The following is a 19,355-nucleotide window of genomic DNA, read 5'->3' as shown; positions in this document are numbered from 1 at the left end:
TTTCAAGCCTCTCAATTTGCATGGTATAATCAAACACTGCACTCAAGTCTAATTATACTAAAATAAAATAACACCTAGATTCATACGCTTTCTTACTTGACCTTTGTGTGAAAGTAAATGCATCAACCTACACTGTACAGTTATGTTAATTCATGTAAGAAACTGAAAATAGCAGTGCTGAAAATACTTGAAAGGGTGGGTAATTGCCTCCAATCCGTTAATTGAATTGTTGGCTTTACAACTACAGTAATTATCGAGCTACATTACCCAGTGTAAAATGGCGGGTGAGGTGGAATTTCATGTTCAGAAATCATCTTCCTGTGATTAGTAGTGTAAAAATATCATGACAGTCGTTGGGATATTCAGATAAATTAATTCAAGAGCTGACAAAATACTAATGAAGAATAAATCCAGTTCTACATGATGAAAAAAGAAAATTATTCTATAATATATGTGCTCCAAAATTTTGCTGACCATTTAATTTTCAAATAATATTCATCCACTTCCTGTTTGAAACTTTTATATTAAACTTACTGTTTATAAACGCTAAATAGTTATGTAAAAAAAAAAAAAATTGATAAATGGTTTATAACACTCTATGATGTGGCTGTAGGTAGATATGAACATTTATTAATGTATTTGTAAACAACTAATTCCTCCTGTGGGTTGGTGTATAAACAGATAATTAATGACAATATATTAAAACACAGTTGTAATAATAACCCTAAAACTCTAACGCTATGTGTTTTATATTTAGAAGTTAAATTTTTTGATAAATACTGTACATTAACAGACACTTAAAATGTCCTTATATCTGCAGAAACCTATATTATAGTGTGTTATAAACCCTTAAGTAAATGTTTAAATATTGCTTATAAGTACTAAACGGGGGTATGGGGTAAAAGTAACGTTGCTAAAATTTGAGTTGCTTCTTTGTAAACTAAATACTAATACTTTACTAACTAACACAATGATAATTGATAATGATATGAATTACCATAAAATAATGAGCAAAAATAATAATAATAATAATAAGATGATAAAACAATATTTATTTAGGGTATTAAGGTTAATGACTTCAGAGAGAGTATCTTGACAGAAAAATCTTACCCTGTGGTCCACATACTGTTTTTGTTTTGTTTTGTTTTTTTCTGGTTGAAAGCTCCAGAAACACTAGTAAGTGGGCCTTGAGTTACGATTTTGTCATAGAATATTTATGTACTCTGGTCTGAACTTTGTATTAGAACCAATTTCAGGTTAAATGATTTCCACAAACAGTCAGAGGCAGACAAGACTGATGGTATTTGATTATTAAATACAAATAGTTATTTAATAAACACTCTTGTGTTTGCTATCTGTACATTAGACACACAAACACGGCTGACACGTGTCTACTATAAATACATCACACGCATACAGCAAGCATGAACAATTTACATACATACAACATAAGCAGAGGAGACAAGCAGATCATGTACATGTAGCATACTCAAGGAGCAGACACGTGCTTACTGTAAACATACAACCGTGAACTACCATCCAACAAACGGGCACAAACACACAAACACACACACATTTACACACACTTTACATCGTAGCCTGCAGCGACGCACATAATCATGCTTTGACCTTCACATAAAGACTCTGGGGGCACCTCTCTATTGAGCAAGAGGGGTGGAAATGGCATTGACCTCCCCTCGGTAATGTCTGTGTGTTTTATGTGCACATTAAAGTGTGTATATTAAGCCGGCCATAATAAGAGGTGTGTGTGTGTGTGTGTGTATAAGACAGAAAGAGAGGGAGAGGGTGAATCACAGCAGTAGTTTCCGTCTGCCATTATAACGCCACATCTGACTGCCAGGCTGTCTCTCTCATATCTCTCAGGCGTTCTGCTCTCCTTTTTCCTCTCCAACCAATCTGTTTCTCTTCCCTCCATCCTCCCTCCCTCTTTTCCTGGCTGCTATCTCCACATCCTATCTGAGTCTGTCCTCTGTCTGCTCCCGCACTTCCTCTTCCATCCATCCATCCGTCCTCGCCTCCTTTCTTCTCCAGCTCCCTTCATCTCCGCCTCTCTCTCAGTCTGCTGTCACCCCCCCACTCATCCTCCTCCTTCTCCTCTTCATCCTCCTCCTCGTCTTCTTTCTTTTTTCTTTTTTTTTTTTCCCCCACATTGAATGCCTTCCTTTCCCAGTCTGTCTGTGTGCCTTTCACTCTTTCTGTTGTGGCCCTCTCTCTCCCTCTCTCTGTCCTGCTTATTTCCTTTTGATCCACCACCAAATGACTCACTCCCGTTATTTGTGTGCTTCTACTATCGTGTGAGCTTGTGTGGGTGCCTTGTAGAGCATGTGAGTCTGTATGAGTGTTAGTGTGTGTACGCACACGCGCAAGCCAGCTTGAGTCTGTAAATGAGTGTCCTCTCCAGTGCCAGACAGGCTGTGTATAGAGCAGGATGTTTCCTGTTACACATACTGTAGGAATACATTATTCTGGTAAACAACCTGCTGTTCTCATCCTCTCTCTGTCACTATTTCCTCTTTTCTTTCTGCCTATGAGCTTATACCTGCAAACAAACTGCCATTACAAGCCGACACATGCCCCGCTGCAGCATCTGTGCACATCTGTCTTTGTGTGAGAGAGTGTGACACCGCCTGTTTGACCCGTTTCTCACGATGTACACTTTAATGGCCACAGTGATGGAGCAAGCCAGAGTTTGAAGGGGCCCATACAGAGCAGTGGAGCTCCCACATAGGTCCTCTCTCTTCTCTTTCTGTGTCTGAGCACACACACACACACACACACACACACACACACACACACACACACACAATTTGTATGCAAATGTTTGGTTCCTCAACTGTTGCCATGCTGTGCTTGTGCTTGTGTGTGCACTCACGGTGAGAAAGAGGTGTGAACTTCTATGAGGTTGTGCGAGGCTCTTACTAAGTGTAGGCGGGAGGATGCACCAGCCCAGTTCGCACTTCCTGTCTTTCAACTGTCTCCTACCCCCCCCCCCCTTTTTTTTTTTAAAAAAACTCCCTACTTCATCCTCCTCTTCCTACCTCCTCAGATCTTCATGCGTCGCCTCCCGTCACTGCTGGCGCCGAGGAGGCCAAATCCCAACGTGCCACTGCTGCCTCAGCCACCGAGCGGGAATGCCAAACCCAGGCAGTTTCCATGGAGACAAGCATCCCGAGCTGCAAGAAAGCCACCCACACCCCCGCCCACACCCCTCCTCCTCCTCCTCCTCCTGCGTCGTTGTTGTCGCCGGTAACGGAAGTAGCGGCTAAGGACACAGGCTCTGCCACAAGCGGTGCTGCAGTGGCGATGGGCGGGCTGGAGGACGACAAGGACAGGATTGTTGTGGAGATCATGCAGATGTACAGCAGGCAGCAGGAGAAGCTCAACTCCACTCTGCACAAGCAGCTACAGCTGGAAATGGTGAGTCGGTGGTTGGAAAGAACAAAGACCAAAATAAATGAGCCCAAGATAAACTAGATCAAAACTGTCCTCGCCTATTAAAAGTGTCCTTGAAGTGGATTTGGAGGTGACGTTCACCTCCCACTGACCCCATCTTCTCTCCCTCCTACCACATGAAACATTTATCTATCAGATGGTTCTGGCATTTTTAAAACGAGTCAGCACTGTTTCACTAATATATAACATATTGTATAATTATTAAAACACTTGAGTTTAATTTCAGTTTGGAATTATGGAAATATAGTTGACCTATATTATAGTGATGTTCACACCTTCTGCTGAATTATGTCGCTGTGTTTAAAGCTTCCAGTGGGATTTAGAGAGCACTGCATAAGTATTCTAAAATAAGATATCCACTATTAGACGATATTGGTTACAAAATGTCTTTAATAAATACCAGATAAGTTAAATGTATATACACAGAACTTTTTGCACAAGTGTTTTTTGTTTTTTTTTATTTTTTTGCCCTTGACTGCATCATAGTCTGACTGAATGTGTAGCATTAAAGGTCAGAGGTTAAACAATTTGATATGAATTGGGGCAGGATGGTGACATAAGCAGCAGAAGCCTGCATTCAAGCCCAATGTGGTATCAGAATTCTGACTCCCTATGGAGGGGCTTAAATGTAAAGCCATTTTCCCTACAGAGGTCAGTGAAGTATCACATTATTATTATTATTTCCCTTGACTTAATCTTTGTGTCTCCAGGAGCTGGAGGCTTTGCGCGGGGGTGAGGCGGCGAGGCTACGGGAGCTGAGCGCCGAGCAGCGCGAGCTTCGCAGCGAGCTGGAGGCAGTGCACAGCGAGCAGGCGCGGCAGCTTAGCCAGGCCCGCCAGGAACAGCTGGAGCTGGAGACCCGTCTGGAGCAGCTCCGACAGCAGGCCTGTGCCTGCGAAATGGGGGCACAACGCCAGCAAGAGGCCCACTACACAGCGCAGGTAGGGGCTTAGAGGGGGAACACGTGCACGCACAGAAAAGGTCCTTGCATCAGAAACAATCTGAGTGATACAATGATACTTAACATAAGCCATTTTTATCTAAAGTGTTGTGTGCTGTGCTCCAATGAGAATCAAATTCAATTTAGTTCGAGGAAGCATCAGTGAAGGTGCAGCACTGTACTGAAAAAGCACTGAACCGATATGCACCGAACTTGGTGGAGGGATGGGGCATTGGCCAGGGAAGAACCCATTAAATTTTGGGACAGATGTGGATCATTTACTATGAATTTGAAGTTTTTGCTCTGAAGTCTGGTGAATGTTGTTTCGACACTGGTCTTGATGGAGGTCTCTCTCTCTCTCTCTCTGAATGCCCTTTTTCTTCCCTTTGCTTTCAGTTTATTACCATAAATGTACAATAATTTGCCCTTGAATCTTCGATCTCCACTAGGTTCCCAGAACTGCAGGTTAGAACTCAGTAAACACCAGCAGTTCGCTTGGTCCAGTGGATGTTGACTAAATGGAAAAATATTTTGAGCTCTCCCGTTTAAATATGCCCATCAGATAGCGGCAAGGAATTTTGAGATCACATAGTCCTCACCCATATATTTCCTATGAGAGTATTTTCCAGAGAGAGAATATTTTCTACCAAAACCTTGAGCCTAGAGATATGGACAAGCTCTTTCTGTGATTGAGAGTTTCCTGACTAAATCATTTGGTGCACATGCATTTCCTGTGAGTCCCTATGCTGTTGAGGGCCGTGAAAGAACACACACAAATATTCGGGGCCTTTGTTTGGGTTTCCACTAGACTTAATCTTGAGATAGACAGTGTTATGTTGGCCTGAGCTCAGGGCTGCAGTATCCCCCTCCTGTCTGTTATTGAAGCTCCTCCTGCCCGGCTCCCCTTGGCATCGAAATCAGGCTGTCTGCCAGTTACGAGAGGGGGTGTGAATGTGAATGTGTTTGTGTGGTTACGAGACTAATGCTAGCCTTACACCAAACATTGTCTTAAGTAATTGTGCAATTTCACACATTCTTAAAGTAACGAGGAGTAAAATCATGGCACCTGGCTTGTGTTGGAATCATTCACAGGTGTCTTTGTACTTTTTTTTTTTTTTTTTCTGCCTTATTTGTCGTGATAATTAGACCAGATTATTATCAAAGTGATTTTTTTTTTTTTTTAGTTTTGCCTTAAAAGGTTCATGATGAGAAGTGACTTCATTTTTGGTCCAATCATTTTTGGTGTCAATCTTTACTGTAATTGCCAATATCTTGTCTGGCAGCCGCATATTGGCTGTGACAGTAATCTGTTGTAAACAAGGTTAAGTCAGCATCCATGTCTGACCACTGATGACTGAAAGAGCAGCAAACAATGAGGGTTCGGGTCTTTTCAATCAGGTTGTTCCTGCGTTCTGACAGTCACAAACCAGAGTGCAACAAAAGTAGATATCCTATCTGCTGTACTTTGCAGTCTGTTATGATAGCTTGCAAGCTAACTACTTTTCAGCTACTATTTCCTGGTCTAAATGTTGTGTGTAGAATCTGCTTTGTGTTTTGACATTTAATGTGTACAGGTTTTTACACGTGAGGATTCGTTCCTTTTACGTTGTCTTATGTGATCGTAAACTGAGTATTTTTGTAATTTGGGCTGCTGGTTGGACCAAACAAGCAATATGATGACATCACCGTGGGATTGAGTAGATTTTGATGGGCATTTTTTTACTATTTCCTGACTTTTTACAGACCACACGTTTATTGAGAAAATAATCTGCAGATTAATTGAGAATGAAAATAATTGTTAGTTGTAGCCCTAGGTAAGATTAAGAAAAATTTCAATACAGTTCAGTGTTGCGGGACGTTCCCAGTATTGACAGAATCTCACTCTGTGTACATAATGTATGAGAATAAATACCATAACTGTCTTGTTGGTATATGTGATAATTTGTCAGAGTAAATGTCTTCTTATGTGCTGTAGTCTGAACTTGACTTCATGTCTGTGTCTTCTCCCAGTTGTCAGAGCTCCGTCAGAGGCTGGAGCGGGCGGAGGCGGACCGACAGGAGCTGCAGGAGGAGCTGCGCAGGGAGCGGGAGGCGCGGGAGAAGCTGGAGCGTACAATCACCCAACTCAAGCAGCAGATGGCCCGGTCTGGCACGGTGGGAGGCAGCCCCTCTCCTCCTCCTACCCCTTCCACCGGACCCCCTAATGCCCACTCCCCGCCCTCCTCCTCCTCGTCCTCCATCTCAGAGGCCCCAGCGGCTGGCCAAAAGTAACTGCCACCCCCCCCCAACTCTATAGACAGAAACAAATCAGCCTGAAGCAGAAAGGAGCTTCACATCTCCTAAGACTGTTTTTAAGTTGTGCAACTCACCCTCCTCCCTTCTTATTTCAGTGTAGGACTGACTTTTGTTTTAGCTATTTAACATCACTTAAGTTTTAAGAAAAGTTTTATGGTGTGTGTTTTTTTTTTTCATTCTTTCTTTTGCTCCTTCTCCTCTCTTTAAACAGTATTTAAAGATATTTTTCGGCATGTATGATTTAATTTATAGTTTTTACTGAACAAACAGCTGCTTCTCACAGACAGGAGTTTGGTCGAGTAGAGATCAACTCAACCATCACTATTTTCCCCCCCCTCACGATTGTCACCCTCCTCATCCATCCCTTCTTATTCGCTCTGGATTCTGGAGCCAGTGACTTTGAGACTTCAGACTTCAGCTCAGACACACAGACACTTGTCTCAGCTCCTCATGGACGTCCCTTCATGCTACTACCTGGCACAGCACCCGGTGCCCATGGACATGCAATGGTGCCCGGTTGTTTGCCTCCTCTCCGTCTTTCTTTACCTACAGCCCAGATGCTCAAGTACCAGCGAATGCAGGAAACTGCATGGATATTTCAAAACTTATTTTTTATTTTATTTTATTTTTTTCGCTCCTTGTAAAATACAGAGAAAGAAAAGTATAATGTGTTAAAACATCAAGTCTATATGGAGGAGAAAAACTTTACTGTACAAAAAAAGAAATTTAGCAGATGTCGTAAAACCTCATGAAAATATGCCAATATTGACGCTGAACTTGAAATGAGTGTATTGAGTGTGACCCCTCAAGGTAGCTAGCTAGCAAACTGTGTGGCCTGGACCCCAGCTGCTCCTCACACAGTCTAGCTCCCTCTTCACTCTGCTGGGCAGCACCTGAACTCTCCTGTTGTAGACCAAACAATCCGTCGGTTGATCCACCAGCTGCCCAGTGTCTGCTCTGAACACCCCCCCCCCCTTCACTGGAGACCTCGCACCTTCCCTCGTTGTACGCTAGGGCCATTGCCCTCTGCTGGGAAACTCTTTAACACCCACTTTGGGCTAGACAGGAAACACTGTGCTCTTTTCAGGCTTGGCATGCAGAAACTCACGAGCAGTGTTATGCTCTTAATGTGCTCTCCTCCCCCAGAATCTCCTGGGAAAGGAATGTGTCTGGACACGGGGGCTGGTTGAGCCAGTGTAGATTTTCTAAGAAAGAAGAAAGGCGTAGTCTCACATGTGCAGTGGCTGTACTGTGTTACCATAACACATACGACATCCTTACATGCCCAACCACACTCGAGTGTGTCAGTGCAGTGCAGGCGTTCAGGCAGAACAATGGCCCCAGCGTTCCCAGCAGATGATCAAAGCTCCAGTCTGTCCCTGTTTTCTGGGCTGCTTCTTCTTTTTGTATCATTTAACTTCATTGTTAGCAGAAGGTTTTATCCCCACCCTATTTGTCAGAGCGTCGTCAAAGAATTTGGGTCGCAGGTGAAAGCAGTTAGTCCAGGGTGGTTTGGGCCCTGCTTCACGTTATTCTGCCTGGCTGAACAAACAGCATTGGGCCAGGAAAGGAAGGGAATGGAGGATTGAGGGGATCGCTCAGGGGACTGGTGCACTCTCCCCTCCGGCAGGCTGGGTGGCCCGGACGCCAGGGGCACAGAGGGAGCCCTTTTTGTATTGTGCCGTAAGAATGGGGGCAGCTGTTGTTGTCTGGGGGCCTCTGCCCGGCCCCGGTTGAGACTGTACAGGATCCCCCAGCTCTCAGCGCAACCTCCCTCCTCTCGCACTGAACCGCCGTCACTCACTCACTCTTACATACCCGTCCATCCATCTCCAGTGCCAGATCAGCTGGGGGTGTGCAGCGTTTTGTAGATGCCCAGGAGAGCGAGCAGACGTCCAGCCAGAGGAAGAGAGGACTTTTATTGTTTCAGTTGCCAGGCAAAAGCGCTTTTTATTGCCACTAAGGAGACCCCTGTAAGCGAGTTTATGTGTGTAAATAATTGTTTAAAAAGAGAAGGGGATCGTCCTTGGCTAAACTCTGAGCTTTTTTTTATGCATCTGCTCTAAATGCAAATTGATAGACATTCCACTGTGCTCCATCCTGTTCAATGCAGATTTTCTTACACAGCTTCCCTTTACAATAACAGACCTTAAAAGGCGGGCAGGGTACAGTTGTGGTTTGTTGATAGTCATAAAAGCAGGTGCAGGTGCAAGCCAGTTAAATCAAACCCATGCCGCAAATGTACACTCTACTATTGTTCCATTTAAACCTTTATTGAAATTATGAAAGAAAATATTTAACGTATTAACTAAAGATTTATATTCACTTTGTAAATACAGTAGTCATTAATATATTAACTGTTCTTATATGAATAATCTTCAAAAGGTTATATAGATTGGACCAGAACTAAGGCTTCAGACGGCCCAAATGTTTTTGCTTTCTTTTTTTTCTTTTTTTTTAAAAGTTATCTTTGTGGATATCAGAAATTGACCTTTGTCGAGTGGATGTGGGGGAGTGAAATGCATGGTTTACTGAGACATGATGCAGGACAAAGGCAAAATAGGAAAATTATACTTTGTTATACACTTTCCCCCTTTCTGAACTGATGCATTTGTTTTTTGTGGATTTCATCTTGACGGACTGTTTAACTTGTAATGTAATGAGCTTTTTCCCTTCTGTTAAAACCCTTCCCCTGAGCTAAATTTAAAACATTTGTTAAAGAAAATGCATTTTGGAAGAAAAAGAATACAAAAAAAAAAAAAAAGAAAATTTTTTTGCATGTTTGCTGCCCCTTATGTTAAGTGTCACCGGGCCACTCTACCAATCAGTTTATTGTGGGGAAAAAAAAGTCCCCCCCCCCCACCACCCATGTAACGCACAAATTATTGAGATGGCTCATATGCATGAACATTGAACATGTGCAAGTTTTATGTCATTGGTTCAGAAGCTAAATATAAAGTCATAGTAAGATTATGAAGAACATAAAATGTAGCCTAATTTGATTTGGAAATAATGTGAGTGTGTGTTTGAGAGAGAGAGAGAGAGAGTGTGTCTGTGTGTGTGTGTTTACCTCCCACATCTGAGTGAAGCACAGCAGCTTTGAAAAGGGAAAGAGAAAAACTTGCTCATGTGGCTCTGGATGTGTAGTTTGTTTTCTGATTTGAGATCATATATCTTCGTCTGGATATCTTAACACCACTCAAAAGATAATCAGTATTAGTTTTTATTGACTTAATTACCTCTTCAGCAGAACAACAACAACAACAAAAAAATCATTTTAATTCATCACATTAGCAGATACCTAATGAAAATCTGTAATTTTACTTTCTGTGTAATTTGCATTTTATACACAAGGGGGTGATGTTTAGCTTCTTTAATTGTGCACCATAATGAAAAAAGGACTAAATGATTGGGGAGAGAAAATCCCTTTTAACATGGCGTGTTGGGTCTTTTTGCATTTTGCAGTGTTATGAGAACTTGGAAATGCTTTGTACAGACTTTTTACAGGTGTGAAGTTTGCCCAACAAAGTAAAACACGGTGAAATGAGCCAGACTTTACCACATGAACACATTTTAATACAGGATTTACATACGCGAAGAAAACCAGTAAACAAATCCAAGGTCACCTTTGAACTGCTGCAGGTGGTGTGCTTTGTAATTGGGTGTATAATTTTCAGCCATTAATTGTTCTATGCCGATGCGGGAGAAGTCGGAAGTAGGGCTGCATTGGTGATTGATCACTGGTTACTAAGAATATATTGTTTTAATTTCTACACATCCTGTTAGAGATGGAAAAAAAAATATTTATGGCTTTGCTAAAAAAGAACCCTTCTAGCACCCTCAATGCTGTTCTGGAACATGAAACGCAGTGTCTGTGTATGACCATTGCATACTACGTTGCCAATACTACAGTGTGATGAGACTTCTGTTCTTGCATGAATCGAGACACTGTTCTCCTACCTCATGTTGTGATATAAAAAGATGTTTTTTAAGCAGAAGACACTGCATCTCTAACTGTTTATCATCATTGATATTTACTAGTAAATGACATACCTGTAAATGCTTTTAGCTAATACCTCAGTTGTATCTAGTGTTTGTTTTTTTTCCTGTTTTTTGCCCCCCCCCCCTCCGATTTCAGATCTTGTAAATATGCCCTGTATAGACAATGAACTTGGATCAAATTCAAGTAAAGTTCTGTAGTGTCAAACCAGTGTTATATTTTGCCTTTCTCATCTGCTCGTGATGATATTGACGCACAAGATACTCAAGGGAGGAAGCAGCAGTGTCCGACATAAATATGTGTAGAACTCAAACAATTAGTTGATCAATAAATTAATCAGCAACAATTTTGATTATCAATTAATCGTAGTAATAAATAGTAATAATAAAAGTAATTTTTTATGGAAAAATGCCCAACATTTGCTGGTCTTAGCCTCTCAAATGTGAAGATTTCCAAAATTTCTTTCCCTTACATAATGGTCAACTGAATATTTATGGGTTTAAAATTGTTGTCTGCACAAAACAAGCATTTTAAAGACGTTCTCTTTGGCACCTGGGAACTTGTGTCGGGCATTTTTACACTATATCCTGACATGTTATAGACCAAATGATTAATCGACAAAGTTTAGTGTAGATTAATCGGTAATGAATAATAATAATTTTTAGTTGCAGCCTTAAATATGCACCTTCCAAAATATTTCCTTGGTTAAATTTGTAACATGTAAAGCTGAGACATTTTTTAAAAGCCCCTCCCCCTCCCCATTGGAAGGTATCTGGTCTGCAAAATACATTTTATAGCTTTTCTGTTAATCTTCTTGCATGGCTGCAAAATCAGAGCATAAACATTGTTTTTATTTCACATTTAATATTCAGCAAGCTGCACCTACCTGTACACCCTGTCAGCATAAACAACTCCAGCTCCAACACCTGGCACCAAAATAGCACCATCTAAACCTAAGAGAGCTTCATCAGGAGCACAGAGCGGAGGAAGATGTACTGTGTGAGGTGAAAGGGTGAGGTGCATGCAGGTGTCCTAAAACCAAAAGGAAATGAGTTATTGTTGTTTGACCTGTTGATCAACACATACTAAGCTGCAGTTGCAGCGTCGGTGGTTACACACAGCTCATGGGGGCAGTTAAGGAAGGCTGTCGTAATACTCCTACCGCCAGATTGCTCCAATTTGTGTCGAAAATCTGGGTTAATAACTCGGTGACATCTCAACGCACAGACATGATAGACAAAGTTTAGATTCGGTGTGACTTACACTTTCCGAGGATATCATTATCTCCGAGGTCCACCACAAATAAACCCACTCAGAAATCGCTCCCTATGACTGCAGAACCTGTCTGAGAATTACCAAGTGTTAAGGTCTCCTTCAGTCTCACAGTAATCCAGTGATAGTTGTCTGTACATCCAATTGTACATGATAAACACGAACTGCTGATAGCAAATTTGGCATGCTTAATTTTCCAAAATGTAAAAATAAAAGGCTAAATAAAGCAGGGCTTTAGTTGTATCCCACAGCATAACTCACTGAATCCATGACAATATTATACCTCCTGTTCCATCCAGATGATTCGAAGAGTCTTTGGTGGTCCTTAAAATCCGGCCGGAACAGTGGTAAGTGTCTTTAATCGACCTCCTGGGTTTTCAAATGTCTCTGGTTAATTATTCTTTGGAGAAACTGACCCGAATACCTGAGAGACGCAACCTAGGGCTTACTGTTTCCCAGCGTACCTTATTGTTGAATATTTTACCTGTGTTGAAGTCATTTATAGTGTACTTCATTTCTGCTGAACTCCATTGTTCTGTTATGATTGTATTGGATATTTTGTCTGTACTCTGGTCTTGAGTCAAAGGTTAATCTGCGTCTGAAACTGAAAAACCTAATGATGGAGCCAATTCAAGGGATCACCAAACTTACTACAATTAAGCCTTCAGTTAATTCATTCAGTAGTTGTTGATACATTTCACTCAAAACCACAAATGTCAGCCTATTGGTGGCACTAAATAAAAAATCAGGAGATCAACAGAGTCACTAAGATACAGCGTGAACGGGAACCACGAATGTCTTGTAAATGTCGAGATATTTCCCTCGTATAAATGAAAACTTTGACCTGACGGTGGAGCCGAAGGAAAGGTTGGGGACTCACAAAAATCAGAGGGATTAATTCTCATAGGATCACGGATGTTTGTACAAAATTTCATGGCAATCCATCCGGTAGTGGTTGAGATATTTCAGTCTGGGCCAAAGAGCCACACTGCTATGAAAAAAAAAAAAAAAACTTCTCCAGTACAAATTATTTTCTCACTACAAGACATTCATGTTTCATCATCTAATTAAATTTCGCCTAACATTTGTTCTACAATAAATTACTTTGTGCAGTCATGTTCGGTCCTCTGCTCCCAAGCTAAATTTAGCCTCCACTCACAGAAGCTGTCAGGAGGAACTGCTGCCGAGCCATTTGCTAACTGCGAGGTTGGACAGACCACACAGAAAAGGACTGCTATCAGAAAGCTGTTGACGAGGCAGAGCCAGGCAACATTCAGACCCAGGTAAGCGGGTATTTCCATGGGCACCAGGAGGAGCACGGCCAGAAGAATCAGGAAAAGGGCCCAGGTGTCCAGAAATATACGCAGGGCTTGGCCAGCAACATTTGTCCTGGAGTGAGTTCTACTGTGGTCTGTACTTTGGCCTCTCAGAGGAGGATTTTTTAATAATCGTGTGCTGCAGACAGCATGCAACGCCGCGCAGCCCAGAACCAAGAAGAGCAGCATGGCAATCTGAGAGATCTGAGTGGTGTGGAAGACCCAGCACTGGTGCATCTGGTGGTGAGGCACGTCTTCCAAGACGGGAATGAAGTCAGACAGCAGGAAGACATAGAGAGCGGCGAGGTACCACATGAGGACGGTTACAACTGAGTGGACGATCCATTTTGCCCCGCAGGCGGAAGGTTGCAGAGACATGGTGCAGAGATGGTCCAAACTAGCCACGACCACAACAGGCCACTGCAGAGCACTGTAGACTTGTCCAAAGATTTGAGCCAGCAAACATGTGTGGTATCTGGTCAGCTGCAAGTCCAAGAGGAAGACGTGTCCATCGCTGTCTATGTAAATGGTGGTGAAGGTGAGGGTCAGCGCTGTGTCTACGACAGCCAGGGACACGCTGAAAACCCCCACAAAGCTTCTGCAGATGTGGTTCCTCTGGAGAAACACCAGGGCCCAGCTGAGCAGACATTTCGCTCCCAGACCGAGCAGGATGCCAGGGATGGAGATGTTCATGGTGGTTTTTTCCTCGGAGAGTTTTTCACTAGGAGTGTACTAGCGACTGGGGACCATTATGGAGACTCTGCTGCTGCTGCTGCTGCTGCTGGGGTGGGGGGGGACAGTATTTTTAATTTAAAGTTTTAAAACCACTAAAAAAACTTAATTTCAAATCTTGCTGTTTTTAGGATCTCATGTTAATGTGATTATATCTTTAGGAATAAGTGCTACATACTGCTTGAAAACACAGAAAAAAAGTGATATGACAATGAATAATTCTAGGTCATATCGTCCCGTCTGGTTTTCCTTCGTACTTTCATACTTTGGCTCATTTGATTGTGTCGTTCTATTTGGCGTTAAAAAGTCTGGAATTTAAGTTTAAAATGTTTTAATTTAACCTTCAAACCAGTGAGAAGACACAGACAAAAACCCCGAAAACCATAACTTCTCATGTGAAATTACCAAAACTGTAGGATCCCATATTAAGCCGCTCATTGAAATATGTTCCACAACAAACCTCACAGTCTAAACTAGAGCTGCAATTATTTTTTCAACTAATTGATTCATTGTTTTGTCCATAGAATGTCATAAAATAGTGAAAAATTACAGTAATAATTTCCAACAGCCAAAACTACTGGCTTCAGATGTTTTGTTCTGTTCGACCAATTGTCCAAAACCCAAAAATGTTCAGCTTAGTGTCATGTACAATGAAGAAATACAACAAATCCTCAATTTTGGATGGATCAAGCAAATATTTGGTTTTGCTTAAAGAAGTTATTAAATTATTGTTTGATTATCAAAATAATTATCAAAAAATAATTTTCTGTCGAGCGACTATTTGATTAATTGACTAATTGTTGCAGCTCTAGTCTAAACCCAGTGCTTCTGCCTCAGTGAGTTTAAACACAGCCAGATTTCCGAAGCTTAAACTGTCAGAAAATAAAAAATAATTACAAACAAAAATTAACGTAAAAATTTTAAAAAAACAACACTTTTTTTTTTTTTTTTTTTAACTGCTCTTACCTTATCTAACTATTTCTTGTGCCTGCATGGAAATAGTTTCCCATAGTTCTTGTTTTCATTTTTTAAATCTTTTTCTAGTTAATGCTTACAGCAGAAAACTCCAGTGTGTCATCTGGGCGTTTGGAGGTCAAGGTAGCTGAATTAAGCAAATTCAAGCAAAAGATGAGTCGAGCATTTGGGAGTGCTCTTAGTCAAGGGGGGTTAAACTTCCTCAGTATTATTACTTGCCTATGACCGGAAAACAAATCAAGTTGAATTTCATCAAAAATGTTTAACTTCTGCTTTTCCAAACCGTTGTTTATTTGGCAACTAATTTTCAACTGGTCTTACATCTGCCAGGTCAAATAGTTCATTTCCTTTGTATTTTATTCTGGGTAAATGGAGCTTTGAAGAGCAGTTTATAAAAGCCACACATTTTTCTTTTAAAAAAAAGATATACATCAATTTTTTAATACACAATATTATTTTTTAGAACGTCACATTTTGTGGTCCATTTAGTAGCTGTTCCTGAGCTTTTGTTCGTATCTCACAATAATAATCAACTGATGGAGTCAGATTAAGGATTTTTTGTCCATGTTGGCTTTAAAAGTTGAGATTGAAACCACATTCTTGACCTTCGAATACTGCTGTTAACAAAAATAATTTAAGCACAAGGTCACTTCGGTAATAATTTTTGTCAAATGCTATTTCCAAGATCATGGATGAGCTTTCAATTTACAATTTCAATTTTTTCTTGTTAATTTTGTCTTTATTTGATAGGAAAATTGGCTGCAAACTGAGAGCAAAAGTAGAAGAGGTTTTTCAGACACAAAAATAATCTATCTGTTTATTTATTATTTGTATGTGTATGTTTTATTAGTTTTATTAGTTTTTGTGTTGCCCATTTATAGATTCCCTTTGTCAGCTTTGTGTTAATTTTCTGTTATGACTTGCCTGTCTTTACTCTACTGCTTGTCTCAAACCCTTTAATAATCTTACATTTAGCATGTTACATATTTGAGTCTAACACAGTAGCTCTGCAGTAAATCCAACCTTCATGAGGGTTATAATGTTCAGTTTGTGTTGAAACAGTTCAAGAGAGGTCTTGATTCAACTTAAACATTTTTTTTTGCTGAACCAAAGACAAAGAAAGGGGAAGCTGGGGTGTGTAGAACCAAATTAAAGATAAACATACAAAGAAGGTTTGCAAGCCAAACTCAATGAGATAATTCCTTTTATTTAGTTTAGATTGTTACATATGAAAACAGGAAATGTTTTGGCTATGCCTTTCGTCAATGTGCAACAGTCCTTCAGTTTCATAGCTGGAGCCTTTTAACTTCTCACCAACAATGAGTGTCATTCAACTTATTACCAATGGGTGTAAAAAGTGGCTATAACCAGAGATGTCCTCGGGTTTGCCTCACTGAAAACCTCACAAAGTCACTTATCAACATTAAATCCCATTAAAACCCAAAACAAAACTATATATTCATAGAACTATAGAGAGATTATACAGACAAAAGCCATATGGGCTATTTCAAAAAACAAATTCCAACAACAATAGACAACAAAAACACTACATAATGAACTAGAAGTGCACTCAGTAGCGCATATAGTTCCGCCAAGGCCAGTGTCAAACAACTTAAACCAGACCTCAGAGAAAAAAAATCAAATTCATAGTAAATGATCTAGATCTGCTCCAAAATTGAATAGGTTCTTCTCTGGCCCATGCCCCATCCCTCCACCAAGTTCGGTGCAAGTTGGTTCTGAACTTTTTGCTCAATCCTACTGACAAATAAACCCACAAACGAACCAATACACAGACACACGCGATCGCATGACCTCCTTTGCATAGGTAAGAAGAATTGAACATTATAACCTTCTTGAAGGAGGATTTATTGATGAGGGCAAAGTCCATTTCATGTGTTATTGTTCTTTACATGATGATTTCAGGCCCATGTCTTCAGAAATATATCCTTCATTTGCGTACTTGTGGGAGAACAGAAGTTGAAGTTCTTTATAATGTTATATGTAAGAAGTTACGTTCATGTCTGACAAATGTTGCACCACTCTATGAGCATGACTCTGTAAATAAATAACCACCTCATTAACTATTGGAGGGCTGTGTCCTTCGTTTTAGCTAGGTGTACCTAATATACTGGCAACTGAGTGTATAGATAAAGGTTATCGTTATTAATACAACTATTTATCAAAATTTTACACCAGATTTTATTCCTGGTGGAGGAGAGAAAACGCTCAAAAACAAAGCTATTATACCATCATGTCAGCTCTCTGGGGTATACCACTGATTTAAATGAATGAAGAAAAAATAGAAAAAGTAAAATAGTTAAGCGCCGTGGGGGAAAAAGAACAAGTACATTTACTAAAGTACTGTATGTAAGTACAATTTTGATATACTTGTACTTTAGTTTTCCATCTAATGTCCTTTTATACTTTAACTCCACTATATATTAGAGGAAAATATTGTGTGCACTATATTATTTGACAAATGGGCAAAACATATCATTTGCTTAATACAATATACAAAAATTGTTAAAATTAAAGATTAAATTAAACTACTAAACAGTTTATGAAGATTGATGCAAGGCCATAATGCACTACACCTTTGCCTCTGCTGCTGCTTCTGCTTTTCTATTATCAGCAAACAGGTAACAGCAGCCCAGGCAGCTGAACAGGAAGCTGAGATTGACTAAACATCAACACAACAAAGCCAAGTCTCAGATTTAGAACTATTAGAGTGGAATTTTCAGAGAGAGAACTGAGCAAAAAATACACATGCATGTATTCATTAAGCAGAGGTGTAAGTACTTCTCATTATGTTTTTCCTATTTCCTTCTATGTAATTACTTATAAATAAAACGAATGAGTTCATATGTTTTCGTGCTGCAATGAAACACCAGTAGATTCATTTATCTTTGCAACACACTGACCGCAACACTCAACAAGACAAGACCCGCTGTATTAAGAAAACACACGCAAGGATGCAGTTACCTTTGGATTTATTACCTGTGCGAACGCAGTCATCTGCAGCTTCTCTGTTTCCTCTTGGAGTTTATCCACTATTCTGGATCCAGCTTCAGTGACACCTTACTATCAAAAAGCTTTTGTTTAGAAGGTGTGGTTTGAACGTAGGAAGCCAGTGAGGCAACACGTTTATCACAGCTAAACAAGGAAGTGGAGATATACTGCTGTCAGGATTTATGTCACTTCAACATGGAGTCATGTTTAAACAAGTTTAAACAAGCTGCAGTTTCAGGGTGTGCCTGTAAAGAGAAAAAACCAACCCTGAGTATTCAGTCCAGTTTCATTCTGGTTAGTCTAAATTCTTGGTATTCAACTTAATGCAAAAGTGTGTTGAAAACCATCAGAATGTAGGTCAAACATACACTCACTTGACAGTTTATTAGGTACACCTAGCTAAAACTAATGCAGTCTAATAGAAGACCCCTGCAATACAATCCTCCTTCACGAAGGTTATAATGTCCAATTTATGTTACAGTTTATGCTACAGTTTCAGAGAGGTGTCACTTCAACTGTATGATCATTGTGGGGGATACAGTTTGCGGTGCTGTTGAACTGTACTACGTTATACAAAGAGGAGTTTCTGTTATTTAGACTACCCTCATTGATGTAAATGGGGTGGACAAAATAATAGAACACCTGTTAGTTAAGCAGAACACCTGCTATGTTAAAATGTAGTCTTTCACAATGTCTTACATTTTATGCACTGAACAATCAATTGATTACTGAAGAAATAATTGTCAGTTGTATTTATAATTCAGTTGAAATTCATTCTGAAAGAATACTACCTCTCCTCCGGTTTTCTTTGTGTTCCTTACTTGACACAGAAAAAATATAGCAAGAACTGTGGCTTTATCACTATGTGCGAGACCTTTCACGATACTCTTGGTCATTTCATTTTTTTTTTTTTTTAAAGATGAGAACAGCTCACATTTTGGTGATGAAATATGAAGTATTTTTCCATTGAGGTATTGCTTCTGTTACTGTACTTAAATAAAGTAACATGCTTTAACCTACTTTGCTTGTTTTTCATTGCTTTTAATTTACAACAAAGTTATTCTAAAAGTATATGTTTTTCCTACTTTTAATGTTACTTTGCTATGTATTTTTTTTATGTATGTATATTCGTTTGACTTGCATTTTTACACGGAAAGTGAATGTTGGTGTGAACGAGGCCTAAACCGACCAAAGTCTTGTTTTCCTCCCCTGCACCTACATTTTAGTACCAGTTGGAGCCGGCTAGCATTTCGTTAGCACCTCAGTGTTGCCCTGACTCTTCTTCACCCCCCTGCTTTCACGCTGGACCCTCCAGGGCACACTGTGGGTGTAATTCTGCATC

At 40.3% G+C, this 19,355-nt stretch overlaps 2 protein-coding genes across 3 annotated transcripts in view; one reads left to right on the top strand and one right to left on the bottom strand.

The window, feature by feature from the left end:
* skila (SKI-like proto-oncogene a) overlaps positions 1–10,920 on the top strand; it is a 35,261-nt gene extending 24,341 nt beyond the window's left edge. For both annotated transcript variants that reach the window (XM_040143105.1, XM_040143104.1), the window contains exons 6-8: positions 3,068–3,438; positions 4,185–4,415; positions 6,425–10,920. In XM_040143105.1, the coding sequence (XP_039999039.1) occupies positions 3,068–3,438; positions 4,185–4,415; positions 6,425–6,685 (863 nt within the window). In that variant the 3' untranslated portion in view covers positions 6,686–10,920. The remainder of the gene's footprint in view (positions 1–3,067; positions 3,439–4,184; positions 4,416–6,424) is intronic.
* A 2,161-nt stretch (positions 10,921–13,081) lies between these two features.
* On the bottom strand, positions 13,082–14,054 carry gpr160 (G protein-coupled receptor 160). Its single transcript, XM_040143770.1, has one exon. It carries the CDS (start codon positions 13,988–13,990, stop codon positions 13,082–13,084), a length of 909 nt encoding a protein of 302 aa, XP_039999704.1. The 5' UTR covers positions 13,991–14,054.
* Between the last annotated feature and the right edge of the window lie 5,301 nt (positions 14,055–19,355).

This window comes from Xiphias gladius, chromosome 14 (genome assembly GCF_016859285.1).
Source record: "Xiphias gladius isolate SHS-SW01 ecotype Sanya breed wild chromosome 14, ASM1685928v1, whole genome shotgun sequence".
NCBI classification, from domain to species: Eukaryota; Metazoa; Chordata; class Actinopteri; order Istiophoriformes; family Xiphiidae; genus Xiphias; species Xiphias gladius.
The sequence above is the reverse complement of the archived record's forward strand: the minus strand, read 5'-3'. Positions and strand labels throughout refer to the sequence as shown.